The sequence below is a fragment of the Podarcis gaigeae genome, assembly GCF_964106915.1.
Source record: "Podarcis gaigeae genome assembly, chromosome: 10".
Lineage (NCBI taxonomy): Eukaryota > Metazoa > Chordata > Lepidosauria > Squamata > Lacertidae > Podarcis > Podarcis gaigeae.
In genome coordinates, this window is record NC_139686.1 from 68772045 (window position 1) to 68796955 (window position 24911).

General features: G+C 45.3%; 2 protein-coding genes across 13 annotated transcripts in view; both read left to right on the forward strand.

Moving 5' to 3' along the window:
• Nucleotides 1-24911, forward strand: part of BCAP29 (B cell receptor associated protein 29) — a 920634-nt gene that overhangs the window by 723888 nt on the left and 171835 nt on the right. The window lies entirely within an intron of this gene.
• SRPK2 (SRSF protein kinase 2) overlaps nt 1-24911 on the forward strand; it is a 101937-nt gene that overhangs the window by 7555 nt on the left and 69471 nt on the right. For 2 of the 12 annotated variants that reach the window (XM_083701454.1, XM_083701460.1), the window contains exon 1: nt 24045-24239. The exons of 9 other annotated variants lie outside the window; for them this stretch is intronic. In XM_083701454.1, coding sequence (XP_083557580.1) covers nt 24098-24239 — 142 coding nt within the window. In that variant the 5' untranslated portion in view covers nt 24045-24097. Of the gene's footprint in view, nt 1-24041; nt 24240-24911 lie in introns of those variants that run through there. One more of the 12 variants, XM_083701455.1, reaches the window with a different exon arrangement.

Here is a 24911-nt window from a genome sequence, read left to right on the forward strand (position 1 = left end):
ACAATGAAGGCAACTGAGGCCTGTTGGGCTAATATATATATATTATCCAATTAGTATGGGAGGTGTTCAGCAAAGTGCTTTTTCTTCTGCAAGGATTTCCACTTGCACAGTGGAACTTCCCCTCCCTCTCTTCTCTTCATGTGTCCCACCCCCTGGCACCTCCCCAAATTTGCTTCTTAGGATTGGGGAAAACCTCTGAACAGATTTAGGGGATGCATGAGGAGAGGGAAGGGAAATTCCATCACTCAGCCAAAAGTCCTTGCACTAGTTAAAACACTTCATTGGATACTGCCCAATATTTCTCTTCATCCTCCCTGTTGGGCATACAGATTAACAACTTTTGTTGTTTTGTATAACAACAACTTTATAACAACAACAACAACAACAACAACAACAACAACAACAGCAACAGCAACAACAACAACTTTATTTGTATCCTACCTAGTTGACTGGCTTACCCCAGCCACTCTAGATGGCTTCTAGCATATACAGAAACATAATAAAATATCAAACATTAAAAACTTCTCTATACAGGGCCACCTTCAAAAGTCTTCTAAAGGTTGTATAGTTATTTATCTCCTTGACGTCTGATGGGAGGGCATTCCACAGGGTGGGTGCCACTACCGAGAAAGTTTGTGAAGTTGATTATGTGTAATCAAATGAAGTAAATATATTGATACTTGCAAATGAAATGCTTGTGGCAAGAGAGTCTGCTTATAAGAAGTTATTTCCTGATATGCTTTTGTTTTAAAGAATAATGAGCAGCTTAATCTGATTATTTCTCATTTAAAATAATACATTATATAAAAGTGGTTCTGAAAACTATTCTTTCACTGCAACTACCGTACAGATTCATATCCCATTCAGGTAAGTAAAGAAAGCCAATATTTCACTTGTATTAGGAATCTCTGGTGACAGTACGTGAAAAACTCTTTGGTGCAAATATAATAGATCACCACCATGGTGCTTTTGGATACACAGACACCCACAGAGGTTTTTTCTGGCATCCGCAGGGTCCCATTTCCCCCACCCCTCCCCACTCTGAAATTAGGCTTGGGACATAAGCCTTGTGCTGTTTCCACTAGAAGTCTTTTTTCAAAGCTTAATTGTTGTGATGTGGGCTGATCTTCATAGAGATTGCAACTGGGAGGGAAGGTTAACTCTTGCCTCTCCGGCTGCATTCTCTAGGAATATTTCCCTGTGTCCCAAAATTAGGCCTGAAAAAGCAATTAGAGAGAAAGAGAGAGAGAGAAAAAACAACAACATTTGCTGGTGGAGTGAAAATGTGTGCATATGTATGGTTGTGGTAAGTGTGTGCATAGTTGCAGAGAGCGCAGGATACTCACACCCATTTCCCCAGGTTTCAAATGAGCCCATTGGCTCCAACAGGTTGGCAATTTCCGGCATATTAGCATGTGGGGTAGCATAGGAGCCACCTTCCGAAGAAGAATGGGGGGCTGGAAGCGCGTGGCATGCGATGTCGTGTGCATGATGTCCTGACGTGTGTATGACATCAGGGCATCTGAGGAGCTGAGCAGCGGAGCCGAACGTGGCAACAGCACAGCAGCAGCACGGTTTTAAAGGCCAGGGCTCTGCCTCCTTTTGCTGCTGCCACCGGCCTAGGGCTGCTTCCCCTCTGCGGCAGTAGGAGGAGGAAAAGGAGCCACGGCTCAACTTGGCCTCCTCTGGAGGATCGGGGCAGAGCCCTGCACAGTAGCAGCCCTGTGCCTTCTCCTCCTTCCACCACTGGCCTGGGGCTGCTTTCACCACCATTTATCTTTTTTGTGGGAACGGCTCCTCCCAGAAACTATTGGGGCCCCCAAAAGGGTCAGCCCCTAGGAGATGGTGCCCCTGTTTGGAAGAAAGGTTTAGCAACCAGTATGATGTTGTTGTCCCAACCCCCTCTAATATGTTGTAGTGTGTAATTGGATTTAAGTACTTATTTTACTTGCTTTAATCTGTTTTTAACTGGGATTCAGGGAAGGCTTGCTGTCTGAAAGACAAACACTTGTGCTGGATCTGGTAGTAAAACTGGCAAGCTTTTTTTCCGTGGTGATTTTTTAAATCTGGGAAACAAGCTCAAGTATTGATTATATTGGTCATACTGTCTTAGTGATGCTTTTGACTTGCTAACTTACATATTAGCCTTCCTTATGAGCTACTGTTTTTCATTCAAGACCTTAGAAAGAATGTAATCCCCAAGTGCTATCACATTGGGAATTTTTTAAACGCTAGGTTCAAAGACACTTACAGTGGTGCCTCGCAAGACGAAATTAATTCGTTCCGCAAGTTTTTTCGTCTTGCGAGTTTTTCGTCTTGCGAAGCACGGTTTCCCATAGGAATGCATTGAAAATCAATCAATGCGTTCCTATGGAAACCGCCTTCAGACCAGGTCCGAGGACAGTCTGTCCCCTGACCTCTTCTGAACGCTGGGGGGGGGACAAGGGCTTTTCTTCCCACCCCCAGCATTTTAAAAAAACCCGGGACAGCAGAGAACTTCTCCGCTGTCCCGGGGTTTTTTAAAATGCTGGCGGGCGGCAGCGCTGCCGCCCACCAGCATTTTAAGATCGGGGCGATTTAAAAGCCCCCGGGAAGGCAGGCGGGGGGGAGCAAAGACTTTCGCCCCCCGCCAGCCTTCAGAAGAGGCCTTCAGAAGAGGTCTTTGCTCCCCCCCCGCCTGCCTTCAAAAGCCGTCCGGGATAGCGGAAAGCGCTTCCTTGCTATCCCGGACCGCTTTTAAAATGCTGGCGGTGGGGAGCAAAGCCTTTCGGCCCCCGCCGGCCTTCCTGGACCTCTTCTGAAGGCCGGGGGGGGGGGAAGGCTTTGCTCCCCACCGCCAGCATTTAAAAGAGGTCCCCGGAGATTTCCCTATGGGCTTTCTTCTTGCGAAGCAAGCCCATAGGGAAATTCGTCTTGCGAAGCGCCTCGAAAAACGGAAAACCCTTTCGTCTTGCGGGTTTTTCATCTTGCGAGGTATTCGTCTTGCGGGGCACCACTGTATTTAATCCCCACATTGGTCTGATGCAGCAGAACCAAAAATAAATTGATTTGAGGAGTAGCAGTGTAAAAATTTGAAGATTTCGAATAGGCATTCTGTCTGTAAATAGGCACTGTCATGCTTGTTTGGATAGCAGATGTCAAAATAAGCCACTAGGTGGCAACATATTAATTGGAAAGTCGCTGAATGAGATTGAAAAACCATTCAATAAAACTAAGCAAAACCCTCTTAGAATGTACATCAAATCCCTGGTCACAACAAGACTTTTGCAGCATTCTGTATTACCAAATCTCTGAGAGAGAGATTGGGGGGGGCGGATTGGCATTAGGTTATCAGATTTTTTTCAATGAATCCGGGGAACACTTTAAATAAATACATAAATACATGCTACACATTTGTTCGATGGTAGAGGGGCAACCGCCGCCTTGACCTCAACCGCCACGTTTCCCCTTCCTCCGAGGCTTCTATCTCCTTTCTCCATGAGCCTGGGCAGCCCCTGAGTTGTTGGTTCTTCGGTGGTAGTGGTGGGGAAGTGGTTTGGTGGGTCAGGCATGGAAGGCGGAGGAGGGCCAAGAGCGGCGGCAGCGGTGAGGCTTGGGCAGCGCGATGCCTCCCTTCCCATCGGAGCAGCCCCAATCCCATTCCTACTTGCGTTCAAGCAGGAGGGGGCGGGGATCCCTCAGCTAGGAAGGGAGGCTTCCCCTTGCCTAACTGAGACATCCCCGCCCTGCGTGCACGTAAGTAGGAATTGGGAGGCTGCTCCGATAGGCAGCATGAAGCCTCCCTTCACAGCTTAGCTGCTGGGGTCAGGGAAGGTGGAGGCAGCCCGGAAGCTGCATCTTAGAGTCCCTGCGCCACCATCATATGAGGACTTCCGAGCAGCTTCTGAAGCCAGCCAGAGCCGACTGCTCTGGGATGCTGAGACTGTCGCTGCTGCGTTTCCTGGGGACATTAGATGAAATCCAGGGACATTTAGGGAATGGAATTTGTCCAGGGACTTATTCGCAAATTTGGAGACTGTCCCCGGTAAACGGGGATGTCTGGTAACACTAAATTATCATCAGTGTTCTAATTTGGTTATTCATGTGCAAAGTTTTTTATTTTTCAAAATAGTGCATCCCTCTGCATGTATGTTTTTTTTTTTAATAAAATTTTTATTAGGGGTTTTTACAGAATAAAGTACAAAGACAATAAACAACCTTACTTTTATCTCAACAGAGTTTCATAACTTCTTTGGACTTCCTCACATCTCCCGCTGCCATTTTCATCATCATAGATTTTTCCCATGCAATTTATCATCTAATTTGCAAATTTTATAACCACTTATTTAAATATAGTCCTCTGCAAATTAATTTCTCTTAATCTCACTTTACATCCCATTCCGATCCGATTTTGTGGTGGCCAATTATTTATGATCAAACATCCTACTTAACTTTCCACCAAATCACAGTATTTTTGTAAATAAGTCTTAAATTTCCTCCAATCTTCTTCAACCCTCTCTTCTCCCAGGTCTCGAATTCTGCCAGTCATCTCAGCCAGTTGCATATAGTCCATCAGCTGCATCTGCCATTCTTCCAGAGTGGGTAGATCTTGAGTTTTCCACTTCTTGGCGATAAGTATCCTTGCTGCTGCTGTTGCGTACAAAAAGAATGTTCGATCCTTCTTTGGCACCATCTGGCCGACAATGCCCAGGAGGAAGGCCTCTGGTTTCTTAAGGAAGGTATACTTAAATACCTTTTTCAGCTCATTATATATCATTTCCCAGAAGACCTTCACCCTGGGACAAGTCCACCAGAGGTGAAAAAATGTTCCTTCATTTTCCTTACATTTCCAACATTTATTGTCTGGCACATGGCATATTTTGGCAAGTTTAACTGGGGTCATGTACCACCTATATATCATTTTCATTACATTTTCCTTCAGAGCATTACATGCCGTGAAGTTCATCCCCGTGGTCCACAACCTTTCCCAATCCTCAAACATAATATTATGCCCAATATCCTGTGCCCACTTTATCATGGCCGACTTAACCATTTCATCTTGTGTATTCCATTTCAACAGCAAGTTATACATTCTTGAGAGTACTTTAGTCTTAGGTTCTAACAATTCTGTTTCCAACTTCGATTTCTCCACCTGGAATCCTAACTTTTTATCCTTTTTAAAAATTTCTTGAATCTGAGCGTAATGTAACCAGTCTCGCACTTTGTCTTTCATTTTTTCCAAACTCTGCAATTTCCAATTATTGCCCTCTTTCTCTATTATTTCCCAATATTTCGGCCATTTGGCCTCCATATTGGGTCTTTTTCGGGCCTTAGCCTCCAGAGGTGATAGCCATCTTGGAGTTTTATTTTCCAATAGGTCTTTGTATTTTGTCCAGACATTAAACACTGCTTTCCTGACAATATGGTTCTTAAAGGCCTTATTGATCTTAACTTTGTCATACCATAAGTATGCATGCCAACCAAATGCATTGTTAAAACCTTCTAAATCTAACACATCAGTGTCCTCTAGAAGTAGCCAGTCTTTTAGCCAGCAGAAAGCTGCGGCTTCATAGTACAACCTTAAGTCTGGCAGGGCAAAGCCCCCTCTTTCTTTCGCATCAGTTAATATCTTAAACTTAATTCTGGGCTTTTTGCCCTGCCAGACAAATTTAGAAATATCTCTCTGCCACTTCCTGAAACACTCCGTCTTGTCCACAATTTGCAATGTTTGAAACAAAAACAACATCTTAGGCAATACATTCATCTTAATAGCAGCAATTCGGCCTAGCAAAGAAAGCTTCAATTTTGACCAACTGTCCAAGTCTCTCTTAATTTCAGACCAACATTTTTCATAATTGTCCTTAAATAGACTCAGATTTTTTGCTGTTATGTTTACCCCTAGGTACTTTACTTTTTTAACCACAGTTAGTTCTGTTTCTCTCTGAAACCGTTCTGACTCTGCATCTGTCAAGTTTTTTCCCAACACCTTAGTTTTCTGTTTATTTAGTTTGAAGCCCGCTACCCGACCAAAGTCCTGAATCAATTGTAACACTCTTTTTGTGCTAGATTCTGGCTCTTGCAATGTCAAAACAAGGTCATCTGCAAAAGCTTTAAGTTTATATTGTTTCGCTCCGATCTGAATCCCTTGCACCAACCGGTCCCCTCTAATCAAGTTCAAGAGCACCTCCAGGACAGAAATAAACAGCAAGGGGGAAATCGGGCAGCCTTGTCGTGTCCCTTTTTCAATCTTAAACTCTTCTGTAACCACATTGTTGACTATCAGTTTTGCCTTTTGTTCTGAATAAATCGCGTCAATCCCATTTTCAAAACCCCGCCCCACTCCCATTTCTTTTAAATTCCCCTTCATAAATTTCCAAGAGATGTTATCGAAGGCCTTCTCCGCGTCTATAAAAATTAAAACTGCTTTAGTGTTAATATTTGTTTGCAAAAGTTCCAAAATGTCAATAATGTTCCTTGTATTAGCAAACAAGTGTCTTCCTGGGAGAAAGCCTGCCTGGTCTTTATGAATTATCTCATTTAAAACTCTTTTAAGTCTTCCTGCCAAAACGTCAGCAAATATTTTATAATCCACATTTAAAAGGGAAATGGGACGGTAGTTCTTAAGTTGTGTCTTTTCAGTTTCTGATTTTGGTATCAATGTGATGAAAGCTTCCTTCCACGATTCAGGCGCCTTCTTTCCCTCCATAATTTCATTGCTGACCTCCATCAGTGGTTGAATCAAATAGTCACTTAATGTCTTATAATACTTGGAGGTCAAGCCATCTGGCCCTGGAGACTTGCCCAGCTTCATATTCTAATGGCATGTTCTATCTCTAATCGTGTTATTTTACTATTCAGGAGTGATCTATTTTCTTGTGATAGTTTTTTAAGTCCATTTTTCTCCAAAAATTTTGCAATCTCTTCCTCATTTTGTGGCCCTTGAGTGTATAATTTCTTAAAATATTTCTGGAAACATTTTCTAATTTCCACCGGGTTCTGAATATATCTTCCTTCTATTTCCAAATTTGTTACTATGTTCAACTTTTGTCTCTTCTTCAACTGCCAAGCCAGCAGTTTCCCACATTTGTTAGCCGATTCAAATGTTTTTTGTTTCATTAATTTAATCTTCCATTCTATTTCCTGATTTATCAGTTTGGAATATTGTGCCTGATGAAGTTTAATTTCTCTCAAGATCGGCTGTGACTTCGGGTTTACTCTTAGTTTCTTCTCTAACTCCTTAATTTTCCCCAAAATCTTATCCTTTTTCTCATTTTGTAGTCTTTTCTTTATGGCGTTCTGTTGTATCAAGAACCCTCTCATCACAGCTTTGCTTGCGTCCCAGATTGTTCTTTTTTCCACAGCAGTGTTCAAATTTATCTCAAAGTAGTCCTTTATTGTTTTTTTGGCCTTCTTAATAATCTCCTGATCTCTAAACAAGTTGTCATTCATCTTCCATCTAAAGGAGCCGGTTGGTAATAATGTCATGTCCATTTTCAACGCATTATGATCGGAGCAGGTCTTTGGGCAGATTTCCACTTTCTTCACCTTAGGAGCCAGACCTCTAGAAATCCATATTTGGTCAATTCTTGTCCAAGTCAGTTGGGCTTCAGAGAAAAATGTTCCTTCTTTCCCCAAGGGGTTCTTTGTCCTCCATATATCAATCCAGTCCATGTTGTCTGTCATTTCGAAAAAGGTCTTTGGTAGTCTGCCATCTTTAGTAACCTTTTGGCTTTGTGACCTATCCATGTTCGTTGAAACGATCCCATTCATATCTCCCATCATGATGATGTTATCATAGTCCAGATAATCCAGCATAATCTCATGCAACTTCTTGTAGAATTCTGATTTCCCTTCATTTGGAGCGTAGATTCCTAATATCAAAATTTTCTCTCCTTGGTGCTGTATTTCAATTGCCAAAATTCTTCCATGTTCATCTTTAAATAGAAATTTTGGTGAGAGGCTCTCCTTTGCATATATCACCACTCCTCTCTTCTTAACTGAATCCGAAGATATAAATTCTTGGCCTAACCTTTTATTTACCAATATTTTTCTGTGGAGCCTAGTCACATGTGTTTCTTGTAGACAAGTAATGTCTAGTTGCTCCTTTTTTAATATGTGAAAGATTTTCTTCCTTTTTTCCGGGCTGTTACAGCCATTTATGTTCCAGCTTAAAAGTTGCAGAGACATCCTGGATGGATCTGTTTAGTTTCCTTGGGATGGTGTTTTGTTCTGTGAGTCTTCAGGGTTCTGAGGTACAGGTACCTGTGGTGGTTCAGGCCCTGAGGGTAGTTCAAGTCCTTTATGAAGGTCCTCTCCGTAGGCAGTCAAAAACTTATCCCTATCTTCCAAAGTTCTAATTTTAATCTTCTTCCCTCTAAAGGTAAAAGATAATCCTTGGGGAAAGTCCCACCTAAAGATGATTGAGTTGCTTCTCAGCAGTTTTACTAAGTCCAAATATTCAGATCTGAGGTCCAACAGCTGTTTAGGAATGTCCTTAAAAATCTCAATTCTTTTGTCCGAAATGTTCAGGGATCTTCCGTAGTGCAGGCCCAAAATCTTGTCCCTTTCCTCCTTTGATCTCAACGTAATCAAACAGTCTCTGGGCTTTTCTCTCTTTGTGAGTCTTCCAAGTCTGAAGGCTGACACAATTTTAAAGTCTTCCTCCTCTAGACCCCAGAACTTGGAGAATTCTTTGGTCAAAAACTCAGCTAGATTACCTTCTTCCACTTCTGGTATCGATCTTATCCTTAAGTTAGTCTCCCTGTTCCGAAGTTCCAACATAGAGAGGTAGGTCTGGTGTTCCCCAACCTGCTTGCTGAGCGGCCTTACTTCTTTTTCCAACTCTCCCACTCTTTGGCTGGTCTCTTCGGCCAGTTTCTGATTTTCACCTGCAGCCTCCTTCAGTTGTCCGATTGCTTGTGCATTCTGTGCAACTTGCCCAGATAATTTGTTTAAAGTTTCTGTATTAAGGTCAATTTTCGCAGTTTGTTGGTCAACTTTCCTGTCCAAAGACTCCAATTTCTCAAGAATTCTCTCTAATACAGAACCAGATCCTCCTGAGGCCATCTCTTCTAGTTGTAATTCCTCAGTTTCTCCCTCCCCTGCCTGTGACAGGGAGGTGGCTTTTTCCTCCGAGGGCAAAGTAGGCACAGATGATCTGCGTGTTTGTGAGGCTGCAGTTAAGGTTGTCAGAGTTGTTTGTCTAGTTCTTAATCCCTTTCTTTTTGCGCCACTCATTCCAAAGTTATCTAGCAGTCAAGGTCAAGCTGAGTTGTTCCCATGAGAAAGCTACGGCCCAGGTGGTAGCAGTCAAACAGAGGGCCGGGAAATAGAAAGTAAAACAATGTTTTTGTTATAAATCCTCAATCCTCTAGGGGGAGCATAAAATGTCCTAAGAAGAAGAGTCCATTCCAATCATACGAAATCTGAACCAATACTTAGGGATCTTCACAAAAGTAGTTTTAGCAGAGTTGGTTTTAGGTTTGCCACAATATTTCAAGTTGTGCTTACTGGAGTTCCATAATGCAAGTACGTAACCATTCTGAACTCCCTCAGACTGTCTCAAAGTTTAAATACAATGTATCCAAATTTGCAGTCTGACAGTTCTACTGCTCAGGCAGTTCTGACACCTGGGCTTCTTAAATAAAATTGTAATCCACAAAGAAGAGAATATATAAGTCCTGATAAAAGTCCAAAAATCAGTTGCTTACAGTCTTTAAGGGGATTGAAAGTAATTTCTGCGGGTGCTCAATCTGAGCTGTCAAAAGTTCTCTCTATGCCTCCACTCCTCCTGCTCTTTGCTTTAAAAGTCAATGGCTGCGGAAGACGGACTTCCTTTTCCTCGTCTCTCCGCTTTCAGCTTATTTTCAGTATTTTTAGTCCCAAAATTTAGTAAAGTCCTCAGTTACTCACGGGTTGTTGCGTTTTAGAATCTTGTGTTGCAGGAAGAAAGGTCGGCGCTCACCGGCAACGGCAGCGCGGCTTCGCTCCGCTGAATGCGCATAGACCCACAGCGCCGCTGCCCCCTCTGCGATCCGGAGCCCCTTACGGGGTTCCCTCAACGTTTCGGGGGTTGCTCCTGGCGCCCGCCGGGTCCCGAGACCGCAGGCTTCCGCTGCCTGCGGTTTTCCAGAATGGGTCTCCGCTTCGCCGTAGCGGACGACCCTTTTCCAGCGGAGCTTCCCTCTCCCGGTTAGGAAAGGGCAGCCATTACCGTTCGCGCCGCCTCCGGAAGTCTCTCTGCATGTATGTTAATGGGCAATCAGTCTTCTGAGTGCAATTGAGGGCTTGATTTGGTCCAGGAGGAGGTCTGATGGGTCACTCTGAATGAACTGACCTTTGCTACAACCTGAAAAGCATGAGGGATATTTTATAATCCAAACTAGCCTCAGCCTCACCTCTAACCTGCAAGTTTAACTGTGGCATGTGCTGCAAGGCTACTTTCTCTCCGCAGAACCCTCCAAATTTCAATAGGGGTATAAAACTGGGTAACACTACAGGAGTGTTGTGGACTTGAGTTGGTGAAAGAGAGAATGTAAAATTATAGTATATTAAGACAAATTATTAAGATAAAAATAAGGTTGGAAGGATTTGCTGAAATAACAAATTGAATTAGAATACAAAAATGGGAGGTGTGAGGAGGTCAAGGAAATACAGTGATGCCCCGCAAGACGAACGCCTCGCAAGACGGAAAACCCGCTAGACGAAAGGGTTTTCCGTTTTGGAGGCGCTTTGCAAAACGAATTTCCCTATGGGCTTGCTTCGCAAGACAAAAATGTCTTGCGAGTTCCTGCGGGGTTTTTCCCCTCCCCCCCCTTTTCCTAAGCCCTAAGCTGCTTATCAGCTGATCCGCTAAAAGCTGCTAAACCGCTAATAGCGCTAATCCGCTAAGCTGTCAATGGGCTTGCTTTGCAAGACGAAGAAACCGCTATACGAAGAGCCTCACGGAACGGATTAATTTCGTCTTGCGAGGCACCACTGTAAGGGAATGTAAGAAAGTGATGTACAGGTTTGACTTGTTTTTATCTTTTTTCTTCTGCTTTCTGGTTATTGATGATGTTTTCTTTTTTCTATATATGTATTTTTTTTTCTTTGATATTATTTTCTCTTTTTTCCCTGTAATCTTTAAAATCTTAATAAAAATCTATTTAAAAAAAAAAGGAGTGTTGTGGACTACTCTCATCCCAGGATTGCAGGCTGGGCTAAAAGCAATGGATAATATTGCAGGGTTGTTGTACTCCCTAATCTTCAGGCCAATTGTAATAGGAGTTTGATACCATTGAACAAAAACAAAGTGCTGTAAAAAAACCCAGAGCCAGACTTGCAGTATTCTCTGTAATTTATACTACACGGCTGCCTGAAGACACTCTCTCTGAAGCCACAGTGTCTTTCACCCTGCTGTTCAGGGACAATTAATTGCACTTGCTTTAAAATTAGCAGTATTTCATTTTCAGATGTTTCACACAAAAAAGATAATTGAGTTAGAAAGAGCAGGAACTCTTCTCTTTGCTTGCTACCTTTTAGGGTCCTCCACCCTGGGGTACTCAATTCCAGCAACATTAAAATATTGGATTTATTTTTCGGTGTCTCTAGGCAGCTCTCACTGTTGTCTCTGGGGATGTATTAGGAACTGACCTGTACAGACAATGGTTCTTTCAGCTCTGAGTGCTGCCCTCTTATTCCAATCCAACCACTTGTTCTCATTCATTCTCTCTCTTCTCTTTCTCTCTCTCTCTCGCTCTCTCTCTCTCTCCCTCTCCCCATTCCCATTCAAGTTGTCAGTTTTCTCCCCACTTAGCCTCACACCTCATGGCGCAGAGATCTTAAATTGGGGTATTTATGCTTTTTTGTAAGACGCTTTGTACCCTTGCAAACTTTGGGGTTCCCTCCAGTTTAACGGTCCCTCCCTGTTCTGGGCTGGCGCTGCCACTTTGGCTACATAATAGGAGGCATTACCTCCTGAAGTTCAAAAAAGTGAACAGTGAATAATTTTTAGGGGAAGGCTTTAATCACTTTAAATTCATTACCAGGTAGTTAAGATTACAAAGAAATATGCTCTCTTAATGTGTAGTAGTGAGTCTTAACACAGTTGAAAGAGCTTGAGAATGCCATCAAATATATGTTCGGGGTGGTATTCAACTAAATAGTTGCACCAGCACAAGGATTAGTGCTAGCATAATGGGGCTCCCCCCTTTTGCATGCATCGTGTGCTGTCTCTAAATCAGTTTCAGAGGGTTGGGAGAATCCTAGAACAGATTTAGGGGGTGCATGGGAGAGGAGAAATCCTTGCGTTGGAAGAATGATCTGCTTAACCCTACATTTAATATAACTCTCAGTTTATATAGAGTTATTTCTTAGTATAACATTAATGTGTCTTATGATAAAAAGACATAGGGCAGGAAACTGATTATAGTAAAACACACACACACACACACAGAGAGAGAGAGAGAGAGAGAGAGAGAGAATTACATTACATGATATTATGGCAGTGAACAAAGCTGTATTGTAACTTTTGAATAAATGATTTAAAAAATTTTATTATTATTATTACAATAGGTTATCTGTTTTCAGTCCAGTTCAAGACAGAAAAAAGATCCATTTCAAAATATATTGAGTGCAATAGCTAACCTCAAATCCATAGACATTATAACCTTACCTAAATTTTTACTAGCATTCTTGTCAAAACATGCCAGTATTAGTCATTTGCAGACTTTAAACAACAAAAAAAGTCCTGCTTTCTGTAAATTTTCTTTCGCTGATCATCTGGAAGTCACTGGATAGGTTTATCTCTTGAACAGATAAATAGTCTATAAAATGTAAAGTGATTTTAATTATTAGTGCCTGAAAGCTGGACTTGATTGGGTGATATTTATTATAGATTTCTGAATGTGTAAAGACTAGAGAATTATCTCAAAATGCTGCCCCATAGAGAGTGTGTACCTCTGATTACAGAAATCCTTACAGTGTTCTACAGTGTAGTCCTCCACATGTCTGCTCACAAGTAAGCCCCCAAGTTAAATGGGACATGCTCTTGGATTGCTGTATATAGGATTGCAATAATAACCTTGGTTTTCCTTAACTATCTGGAGCTTCATTTGTGCTGCTTATAACTGGTATTTCCATTGAAACATTTCTTTCAGCCTTTATGGTTTCTGCTTGTGCTGCAGAGGAAAGTGAGGGTCAGTATTTCTTGTCAACCTGGGAAGGCAGCCCATCTGATCCTAAACCTCTACCGTCTTTTGGGAAATCACCAGGAGTAGTAGTGTAGGTATCAAATGGTACAAAATAGCACCTGTTCCAATGTGTGATCTCTCATCATTGTTCAAAATACAGTGGTACCTCGGCTTACATACGCTTCAGGTTACAGACGCATCAGGTTACAGACTCTGCTAACCCAGAAATAGTACCTCGGGTTAAGAACTTTGCTTCAGGATGAGAACAGAAATCATGCTCCGGCGGCACGGCAGCAGCAGGAGGCCCCATAGCTAAAGTGGTGCTTCAGGTTAAGAACAGGTTCAGGTTAAGAGCGGACCTCCGGAACGAATTAAGTACTTAACCCGAGGTACCACTGTATAACCTTTCTTTCTTCAGACTGTAATCTGTCTCATTCCTACTTTATTAAGCTTCACAGTAAAGGAGGGAATGCTAGATTTTGTGCTCTTGCTTTAAAGTAAATGCACAGTATGGGGTTTTCTTTGGGTGTGTTCTGTTTGTTTCTCCCCTCTTTGAAATACAAAGGGGGTGAGTTTTTGCTGATTTCATTATCTTGAAGGACCAGTTTGATGACTCAGATGTGAGATTAACTGAAATATGAACTTAAAAATAGCTGCAGAAAAACCAGGGCAAGAAACCTCTCCCCTCCATACTTTTGCTTTGTGATTTACAAAAGCCCATGTTTTGATTTAATTATTTGTAATTGTTTGATTCAGAACTCATTACAGTATTATGTTTGGTAAAATGTTTACCTGTTTGCCAGTTTGCCCTGTTTCCCTGTGAAACATGCCTTGGCTGTTTTTGGAAAGGGGTTTTCTACGAGAGAAGCCTCAGAGCTGGCCTATGCATTACTTCCCTGATAGGTTATCACAATAATGTCCATCCTAGCCTTCTCTAGGATATGGAGATCATATCCAAGGTTTTAACCCAAGACTTCTTGCATCTCAGACTTGTGGTATTCTACAGCAGTGTTTCCCAACCGGTGTTCCGCGGCACACTAGTGTGCCGCGAGAAGTTACCGGGTGTGCCGTGGGAGGGAGGCGGGCGAGTCGGGCTGCTTTAGCCCCGTGCCTGCTCTCCCAGCTGGAGAGGTGACGCGCGCCTATGGAGGCTCCTGCCATAGGCGCGCGTCACCTCTCCAGCGGGGAGAGGGTCGCGGGGGGCTGCTTTAGCACGCACGGGGCTAAAGCAGCCCCCCGCGACCCTCTCCCCGCTGGAGAGGTGACACGCGCTTATGGCAGGAGCCTCCATAGGCGCGCGTCACCTCTCCAGCTGGGAGAGCACGCACGGGGCTAAAGCAGCCCCCCGCGACCCTCTCCCCGCTGGAGAGGTGACGCGTGCCTATGGCAGGAGCCTCCATAGGCGCGCGTCACCTCTCCAGCTGGGAGAGCACGCACGGGGCTAAAGCAGCCCCCCGCGACCCTCTCCCCGCTGGAGAGGTGACGCGCGCCTATGGCAGGAGCCTCCATAGGCGCGCGTCACCTCTCCAGCTGGGAGAGCACGCACGGGGCTAAAGCAGCCCCCCGCGACCCTCTCCCCGCTGGAGAGGTGACGCGCGCCTATGGCAGGAGCCTCCATAGGCGCGCGTCACCTCTCCAGCTGGGAGAGCACGCACGGGGCTAAAGCAGCCCCCCGCGACCCTCTCCTGGCTGGAGAGGTGACGCGCGCCTATGGCAGGAGCCTCCATAGGCGCGCGTCACCTCTCCAGCTTGGAGAGCACGCACGGGGCTAAAGCGCTACCGTCTCCCGGCTGGAGACGCGGGGCTGGGGCGGGGGAAGCCCGAGCTTCCCCCTCCCCCAGAACGGGACCCAGAGCTCTGGGAGCTTGCGGGGCTGGGGGAGGAGGAAGCCCTCCGCCAGCCTCCAAACCATGTCGGGAGACAGCGGGTGGGCGCGCTACACCTCTCCCGCTGTCTCCCGAGTTTGTGGGGCTGGCGACGGGGAGGAGCAGGCTTCTCCCCCCGCCAGCCTTCTAGCCAAGTCGGGGGACAGCGGGAAGGGCGCGCTACGCCTCTCCCGCTGTCGCCCGAGTTTGCGGGGCTGGCGACGGGGAAAAGCAGGCTTCTCCCCCCCCCCAGCCTTCTAACCAAGTCGGGGGACAGCGGGATGGCGGCGTTCCTTCGGAGGACGCCCCGTGCTCCGCGCTGGTGTTGGCCAGCCTTGCGCACCCGGGGGATCTCCCCCCAGGAGCGCAAGGCTTGCGGGCGGCGCAGAGCACGGGGCGCCCTTCGGAGGACGCCCCGTGCTCCGCGCTCGTGTTGGCAAGCCTTGCGCACCCGTGGGGGCGCGTGGGGCGCCCTGAAACAGAGGGTTCCCCATGCTGCGGACTGTAGCCTGCCGCCCGATGCGCGGGGCGCCCTGAAGCAGAGCGCCCCTCGCGCCAGGCAGACATGGGCCAGCCCCACAAGCTCGGGGGACAGCGGGGAGGCGCAGCACCGCCATCCCACTGTTCCCCGACCTGGTTTTGGGGGGGGGGAAATAAAGGAAAAAATTTTTTCCTTTATTCCCCCCCCCCCCAAAAAAAGTAGGTGCGTCCTATGGGACGGAGCTTCCTAAAAATACGGTACTTACTATTTCATAATAAAGTAATTATAAAATACCGGTACTTTCTTTGTGTTTATTTGATGCCTATTAAAGAGAGTTACTTTATATATAGTCAATATAGGCACAGAGTTAATTTTTTAAACATTTTCTAATGGTGGTGTGCCTCGAGATTTTTTTCATGAAACAAGTGTGCCTTTGCCCAAAAAAGGTTGGGAAACACTGTTCTACAGATCTAGGGTCTCTTGTAGAAATCACTTCTGGTCTAAGTGACACAGTGTTTTGTCTGTCTGCTATCATGGCTGAAGGGTTAGAAATCTATGTGAAGTGTGGGTTCTAGTCCTGCTTGCCCATCCTCTTCTGACTCAGACATTGATGTTGCTTGTCAGGTAGTGAAGTGGGACAGAACATTTTCTATTTATAAAAATGCATTGTTTCAGTAAATTAATTAGTAACAATAGATAAAATACCACTCAGATTGGGCTGTTTCAAAGTTGTAATTACACATTTTTAGGTAAATTACCTGTATTAAACATGCAATACTAGTTGAGTGAATTGTGGGAGTGGTAAATGCCTCCTTATGAGAAGGTGAGGTCTCAGCAAGTTTGAAAGAGGTTATGATGATAAATTTATTGTAGAAACTCCCTGAATTCTACTGGAGAATTTCTGGCCTGTCTCTTAACATTCTATTTTTGGGCAACGTGGTCTTTGAACTGCAGGTTTTTCTGGAATGATATGAACTATATATCAATTTCAATCTACAGGTGAGTCCCTGTTTACATGGGGGTTCCGTTCTGAGCCCCTGTGCACATATGTGAAATTGCAAAAAATGGGGAGCACCCTAGAGAGTCTTCCTCAACCAAGCCCTGCTGTCCCTTCAGCTCCACGGGATGGAAATGCAAGCAAATATACACCTTTATGCAGCGGGACATGTTCCTGAAGGGAATGACAGGCAGACAAGCCTTTGCACACCAAAATGCACAAAAGAAGCAGCAGGAGGGGGGGGGGTAGCATGGCCGTTCCTACTATAGTGATGGGAAACCTGTGCCCCCACCAGATTCTGTTGGACTTTAGTTCCCAGCAGCCTCTGACAGCATGACCGGTAGTCAGGAATGATGGGAGTGGTAGTTGAGTAACATCTGGATGGTCACAGCTTCTCCATCTTTCCAGTAAGGGAACCTGCCCTTCTGCTTCCTCCTATTGCTTCTTTAGTTGCTGGGCTAAAGAGCAGAATTTCCCTCCTAACCTGACCCCATCCTATTTGCATACTGAGAAAACCCCCTCTCCCCTTTAAAAAAGATTACCCTGCCTACTTCCACCCCTTGCTTCCTTTGCTGGAGCATTAAGAAGCAGAATAACACACACACACTCCCCGCTTTCTATATGCACAGCAAATTGCTCCATTTGAGGTCTCTCTATCTCTGTTCATCTTCTTCCTGTTACTGCCTTGGGAAGCACAGCTTCCTCCTCAGTGCACTGTTCAGGCTGTTTTTGCTGCTGTGGTAGCAGCTGATAGTATGGATAATTAGGTGTGCCAAGAGAGTTTAGGCATATTTGACTTTGTATGGGATCTGGCTGTAAGTCTCGCAAAATATCAGCCATCTGATCACCAGACATTTTTACTTGCTTGGATGAAAGGCATTCTCTGCCATCAGAGACTGTGGAAGGTTGGTTAGAGGGCACTATGGTGTATCACAGCCTGGCAGTTTGTTCTTTGTGTGGCTGCCCAGAGCAATTCAGAGGTTTTTTCCCTATCGCCATATGTGAATTGTCTCTCTCTAAGCTAATTGTGGGGGTGCTATCAGCATGGTGCTGTATCATTGGTGGGAGTTTTAAAATAAGTAGGCCAGAGGAGCATAAATGTCTCCCTAGAGATTACCATGGCAGTGCAGTGACATCATGCAGTGTCCCATGGCAACTACAACCTTTACTTATCTTAGCTAATCTGTTGTTATTTGAGATTAAGTTGTTGGTTCAGACTTTCTCTTCGAAAATTTTATGCAATACAGATGGCACGTTTATTTAGTTGAAATATTGTATGAACCACACGTTCTTTTCCTGAAGGCAGCTGAGATGTTTTACTACTTTTAAAAATGCAATGCAGATATGAAGAGAATAAAAAACACCCAATAAAAATCCAATAAATCAGTGGTGAAAAATGTTAACATCAATAGTCCCCGATAGTCAGCTCCTGAAATTACTATCTGGCACATTTCCACTCAAGCCTTGGCAAAGCTTTTTATTTTTAAACTTGACTGATAAAGTAATGCCAGGGAAGTAACTAGGCTGAGCTCCCTTGGGGAGTACAATGCAAGTGTAGCAACAGACAGTGAAGTGACGTATGGGAGAAAATGTCTCCCAGATATGCCAGATGTGGGTTTTAAAGCAGAGGTGGGGAAGCTGTCATTTCCCCCCATGTTGTTGGCCATGCTGGCAGGATTTTACAGATGTTGCATGACATCTAGATAGCCTGGTGGATAGTGCTAGGAAGGAGTCAGTGGTCATGCTGCATTTTAGCACCAATGATGCGGGGAATTGTAAAGTCCTGGAAGTGAATTTTAGACTATTAGGAAGGATGTTGAAAGACAGGACCTTCAATGTGGCTTTCTCTGAAATGCTAGCAATACCATGTGCAGGACCAGCTAGACAGGCACACCTGTGTCATCTCAGTATATGGATGAAACGGTGCCAGGAAGAGTGGTTTGGATTTCTTAGAAACAGGAGAACATTTTGGGACAAGCTAGGTCTGTAGAAAAAGGACAGGTTCTGCTCAAACTGGGTTAGAACTGGACTGTTGATGGTGAATTATTATTATTTTTTTAAGTTAGAGCAACTATTAAACTGATTGCAGGGGTTAGGCAATGGGAACCAAGGAGCAACCAGTTTAGAACAAATCATCCCCCAGGAATTATAGGGGAAATGAAAAGTGGGGAGGGGTAAAACTGGGCATGGAGGGTGCAGGAGCACATTGTAGCAATTATACCTTAGGGTAAAACATATGTGCTGAAAACGTTTGGAGAAAGAGGCTGTTTATATAAGCCACAGAACCAATACAGGTGAGCTGGAGAGCTTGGTCTTAGAGGAGAGTATATCTATCGTCAACATAATGGAAGCCTAGTGGAATGGAAAGAACTAGTAGGACATTGCTATCTCTGTAAATCCAAAGGCTTTTTCTAAACTGTCAATCATCTTGAGTGGCTGTATCACAATTTTTGATGTGAACTATCTGGGCAAGGATGTCCCCTCCCATTTTGGCATCTGAGGTGAAATTGCTTCCTCCTGTGCTCCACTTCCACTGCTGCTACACTCTGGCTCTTGCTGAATCCGGTAGGAGCCAGGTGCTCCTCAGAGTGTTGCCACTCACTTGGCTCCCCCCCCCCCGGGGGTGAGGGAGGGAATGCCTCCCTCTTGGTGGCAGAAGCAGTGGGATGGGCAGAGTGCTGCCTCTTACACTTCTGCCACCTGAGCGGGTGCTTCATCCCAATTGTTGTGGGCAGCCTGGTAAGTTAAAATTGGTTTACTTACAAACTCTTTAAAGGTCAGGTTCATGTGCATTTTTTAAACAGCATTTGGAAAAAGTTACACAGGCAGTAAAACTTGAGAAAAAAATATTGTATATATGAGATGGATGTCTAAATACTTGGGGATCTGTAGGGTTGCTAAAAGAAAAAAAATTCACTTGTGGCTATAAACAGGACTTTATTAACGTCCTTCTTTGGAAGAAGAAGGAATATCATGTTTCTGGATGGTTGTGTCCATTTGCGCAAAGGTTTGTGATAAGGTAAGACATGATGGCCTTCACAATTGAAAAGGAACCCCTACAGCCAACACATCAGTCAAAAGGACAGAGAGAGTATAAGAACTTTGGGGTGAAGACCTTCAGCACCCCAAGGACCAATGTGAAGCTTCACTATCACCCCGCTTCATCCCTCTCTGCTACTAGACTGGCCATCTACTTAAGACAGAGCAACTATCTTTGGTAGTTGTATCCCTGCAGTGTGTGTTTGGACATGTTGTATGATTGAGAATTTGTGAATAGATGAAATTAAAAAAGCACTTTTGAAAACTGGTGCCATTGCCTTTGTCACTTTGCCCTCCTCCTCTGGTTCTGGTTTGCATTTTTGACACTACAAACCACAATGGCTGAGTTCTGCTTCTTCTGTTGGAGGTAGTGTGCCTCTGAATACCAGTTGCTGGGAATTGCAAGTGGGGAGAGTGCTGTTGCACCCAGACCTCGCTTGTGGAAATCGCATAGGCAACTAGCTGGCCACTGTGAGAACAGGACGGGCTAGATGGGCCTTTGTTCTGATCGAGCAGGGCTCTTCTTATGGAACCCTCAACAAGCGAACTTACTGTATTTTTCCGTGTATAAGACTAGGGGTTTTTTTTAACCAAAAAATTAGGTTTAAAATTGGGGCTTGTCTTATACACGGGTAGTGCTCAGGGGTGTTTTCTTAATTTAGAGTCCCCCAAAATAGGGGGCGTCTGATACATTGGGGGCGTCTTATACATGGAAAATATGGTATCTTAGAAGGAATATACAGTGAACGCTCAGGTTGTGAACGTGATCCTTGTGGAAGGCACGTTCGCAATCCTCAGTGTTCACAACCACGTCTGCGCATGCACGGGTAGCGACTCGGCACTTCTGTGCATGCACGAAGCGTGATTTAGTGTTTCTGTACATGCGCGAGCGCCAAAACCTGAAAGTAACCTGTTCTGGTACTGTATTTTTCGCCCCATAGGCCGCACTGCCCTATAGGACGCACCTAGTTTTTTTTGGGGGGGGGAAATAAAGAAAAAAAAATTATTTCCCCCCCAGGCACGGGGGGAGCCTGAGCTTCCCCCGACCCCAGCTCCCAGAAGAGCCTGCTATCCGCAAGCCTAGGGAGCCGCGCCAGTCTCCCCAGGCTTGCGGACAGCTGTGTGAAGCCCGGGCGCGCTGAGGCTTCCTAATGCAGGCAGCTCTGCGCAACCCTCCGGAGCCCGGCGCAGCTTGGCGCTGGGCTCCGGAGGGTTGCGCAGAGCTTCCTGAAGCCTGGAGAGCAAGAGCCTCCAGCGAAAGCCTGTATTCGCCCCATAGGATGCACCCACATTTCCCCTTCATTTTTGGAGGGGGAAAACTGCGTCCTATAGGGCGAAAAATACGGTACTTCCAGGTTCGGTGCGGTGCGCAACCCGAAAACACACAACCTGAAGCGTCTGTAACCCGAGGTATGACTGTACTGCAACTTTGTGTTTCAGTTCCCACTATTTATGAGGTAGAAAAGGTTAGTACTCCTTACTACATGTTACACATAGCAAGATGCCATATATCACACATCCTAAAATACAGACATCTCCCAGAACTAATGATAAATGATTGGCGGGGGGGGGGGGGAGAGAGAGAGAGAGAGAAAGAAGTCACCATGAAAAACATGGAGAAGTGAAGGGTAGGCCAGCCTAGATTTAATGGAAATACATAAGCTTCATGGAACAAATGCATAGATACCCCCTCCCCAAAATAAATATGTTTCAGGAATTTTACTTCTCTTATATGAACTTCCTCTTGCATGCTGAGTTCCAGAATTCCTTTTACTCTCTTCTGATCAAAGGTAGGAAACAGGCAAGACACCCTATGTTAAAAGTATCATTGCCTTTGACATCAGTAGAGTTTGCTGAATAATAATAATAATAATAATAATAATAATAATAATAATAATAATTTATTATTTATACCCCGCCCATCTGGCTGGGCCTCCCCAGCCACTCTGGGCGGCTTCCATAAAAACCAAAAATACAGTAAAATATCACACGTTAAAAACTTCCCTGAACAGGACTGCCTTAAGATGTCTTCTGAATGTCAGGTAGTTGTTTATCGCTTTGACATCTGCTGGAAGGGCGTTCCACAGGGCGGGCGCCACTACCGAGAAGGCCCTCTGCCTGGTTCCCTGTAGCTTTGCTTCTCGCAGTGAGGGAACCGCCAGAAGGCCCTCGGCGCTGGACCTCAACGTCTGGGCAGAATGATGGGGGTGGAGACGCTCCTTCAGGTATACTGGACCGAGGCCGTTTAGGGCTTTAAAGGTCAGCACCAATACTTTGAATTGTGCTCGGAAACATACTGGGAGCCAATGTAGGTCTTTCAAGACCGGTGTTATATGGTCTCGGCGGCCGCTCCCAGTCACCAGTCTAGCTGCCGCATTCTGGATTAGTTGTAGTTTCCGAGTCACCTTCAAAGGTAGCCCCACGTAGAGTGCATTGCAGTAGTCCAAGCGGGAGATAACCAGAGCATGCACCACTCTGGCGAGACAGTCCGCAGGCAGATAGGGTCTCAGCCTACGTACCAGATGGAGCTGGTAAACAGCTGCCCTGGACACAGATTTGACCTGTGCTTCCATGGACAGCTGTGAGTCCAAAATGACTCCCAGGCTGCGCACCTGGTCCTTCAGGGGCACAATTACCCCATTCTGGACCAGGGAATCCTCCACACCTGTCCGCCTCCTGTCCCCCCAAAACAGTATTTCTGTCTTGTCAGGATTCAACCTCAATCTGTCAGCCGCCATCCATCCTCCAACAGCCTCCAGACACTCACACAGGACCTTCACCGCCTTCACTGGTTCTGATTTAAAAGAGAGGTAGAGCTGGGTATCATCCGCATATGTATGACAGTGCCCCCAGCTCCCAGCCCCTCAAGAAGGTCCAGATGGATGTTATGGTCGATGGTATCAAACGTCGCCGAGAGATCCAGCAGAACTAGGAAACAGCTCTCACCTTTGTCCCTAGCCCGCCGGAGATCATCAACCAGTGCGACCAAGGCAGTTTCAGTCCCATGATGAGGCCTGAATCCCGACTGGAAGGGATCCAAATGGTCCGCTTCTTCCAGGCGTGCCTGGAGTTGTTCGGCAACCGCTCGCTCAATCACCTTGCCCAAGAATGGAAGATTTGAGACTGGGCGATAGTTGGCCATCGTGGCCGCATCTAAAGATGGTTTTTTAAGAAGCGGTTTAATAACCGCCTCTTTCAGCGGGTCTGGGAAGGTTCCCTCACGGAGGGAAGCATTCACCACCCCACGAAGCCCATCGCCCAGTCCTTCCCGGCTAGCTTTTATAAGCCAGGATGGGCAAGGATCCAGGAGACAGGTGGTTAGTTTCACTCGTCCAAGCAGCCTGTCCACATCCTCGGAGGTAACAGATTGGAATTGATCCCACTCAACTTGACTAGACAGAACTCTAGCACTCTCCCGTCCCGGTCCTGCTCCCACGGTGGAGTCTACTTCTTCCCGAATCTGAGCGATTTTATCTGCAAAAAACTTTGCAAAATCATTGCAGGAGAACATGTGGCCCGTACTGGGCCCCGATGTTGCAGGTGGTTCCGCTAAATTGTGAACCACCTGAAAAAGTCTCCTGCTGTTTTCTGCAGATGCAATAGAGGCGGTGAAGAAATTCTTCTTCGCCGTCGCTATCGCCACTTGGTAGGCTCGACGTTGAGCTCTAACCTGTGTCCGGTCAGATTCGGAATGAGTTATCCGCCACCGGCGCTCTAGCCGTCTCAACGATTGTTTCATTGCCCTCAGATCCGTGGAAAACCATGGGGCTGTCCGGGCTCCATGCAATCGGAGTCAATAGCCCTGGTTAACTCCACATTCCAGCGGGCCACCAGGGAATCAGCTGAAAGGCCATCAACATGGGATAAAGCATCCCCTACCACTCTCTGGAAACTATTTGGATCCATTAAGTGGCGGGGGCGGACCATCCGAATTGGTCCCACCTCCCTGCAGAGGGGATGGGTCGCAGAGAAGTCCAGTTGCACCAGGAAGTGATCTGACCATGGCACTTCTTTCGTTTCGCTTTTACTTAGTGTCAGATCACCAACATCCATAGAGGTAAACACCAGGTCCAAGGCATGTCCGCGGCTATGGGTTGGGCCAGACTTATTCAGGGACAGCCCCATGGAGGCCATGCTTTCCACGAAGTCCCAAGCGGCCCCTTGTAAGGTTGTGTCGGCATGGATGTTAAAATCCCCTAGGACAACCAAGCTAGGTGTCTCCAGGAGAACATCCGCCACGACCTGAAGCAGCTCGGGCAGGGAATCCTTGGTGACCTTCTATAAGGACGTAGCCGAACAATGACAGAGAAATGATATAGAGCTAGCTCAGCAATATTAATACAATGCTCCAATTCATACAGAAATCAATAACCTTAGGGTAGCTTTAACACATATGCAAAAAGCCTGCATGTGGGGGCCTACATCTTCAATAACTGCCCCCAGCACCTTCTGATGTCACAATATGTCCAGTGAACAAAAGGGTGGCTTGTCAGTTAAGTATTCAGGCAAGGTAGTAAGTTCAGGAAGAATTCACATGGTTACAGAACAGTGAGAGAGAAAATACATGGAAAGAGGGAGGAAGATCGAAGGAAGAAATGGCTGGGGAGAAGGACATCCACAACAATACAGAAGCACGTTGAATCCTCAGAGCCCAGGAATCATGGAAAATTCACAAAACAGCTCTGTATTCCTTGATATGTTCTTAGGTAAAGCTAATTATCATTATCAAAATGTATTTCATCAGCAACAAGGAATCAAACTCTCCCAAGTTCTCCTAGAACCTCACTACATATGTGTGTTTCTCCATCTGAAGATAACCTTGAATGCTGATCTAGTTACTTCATTTAGATCTTACATACATTTGAATGCTTTATTCTGTGCTTGTTATTCTTTACTATTGAAAGAATGGTTCATGCATGCACATGTTAATCATTTGGGTGGTGAATTATATGTGTAAATGAGATATCAAAGTTCAGACACAATTATAAATTTTTATAGCCCCATGTTCACAGCCTTTTCCAAAAACCCACAAGAACCCTGTTGGATCAGACCAAGACTCCACTTAGTGTAGCATTCAGTTTCCAACAGTGGAAGCTACTTATGACCACTGATGTAGTTTCACTGTTAGGTGAAGGACCCAGTTCTTTGCCCAGACTTTTTGAGCAGGGTGAGGTGTATTGTTATGCATTTGAATTTCTGTCACTGCTGCTACTTTATGTCTGAATTTTGTTTTATGCTGTTTTAGCTTTACTGTTTAATTGTGGTTTAGATCAGGGGTAGCCAATTGGATGGTTTCCAGGTGTTTTGGAGTACGTCTCCTGTAACTCCTGAGCATTAGCTGTGCTGGCTGGGACTGATGGATTTTAGAAGGGCACCGC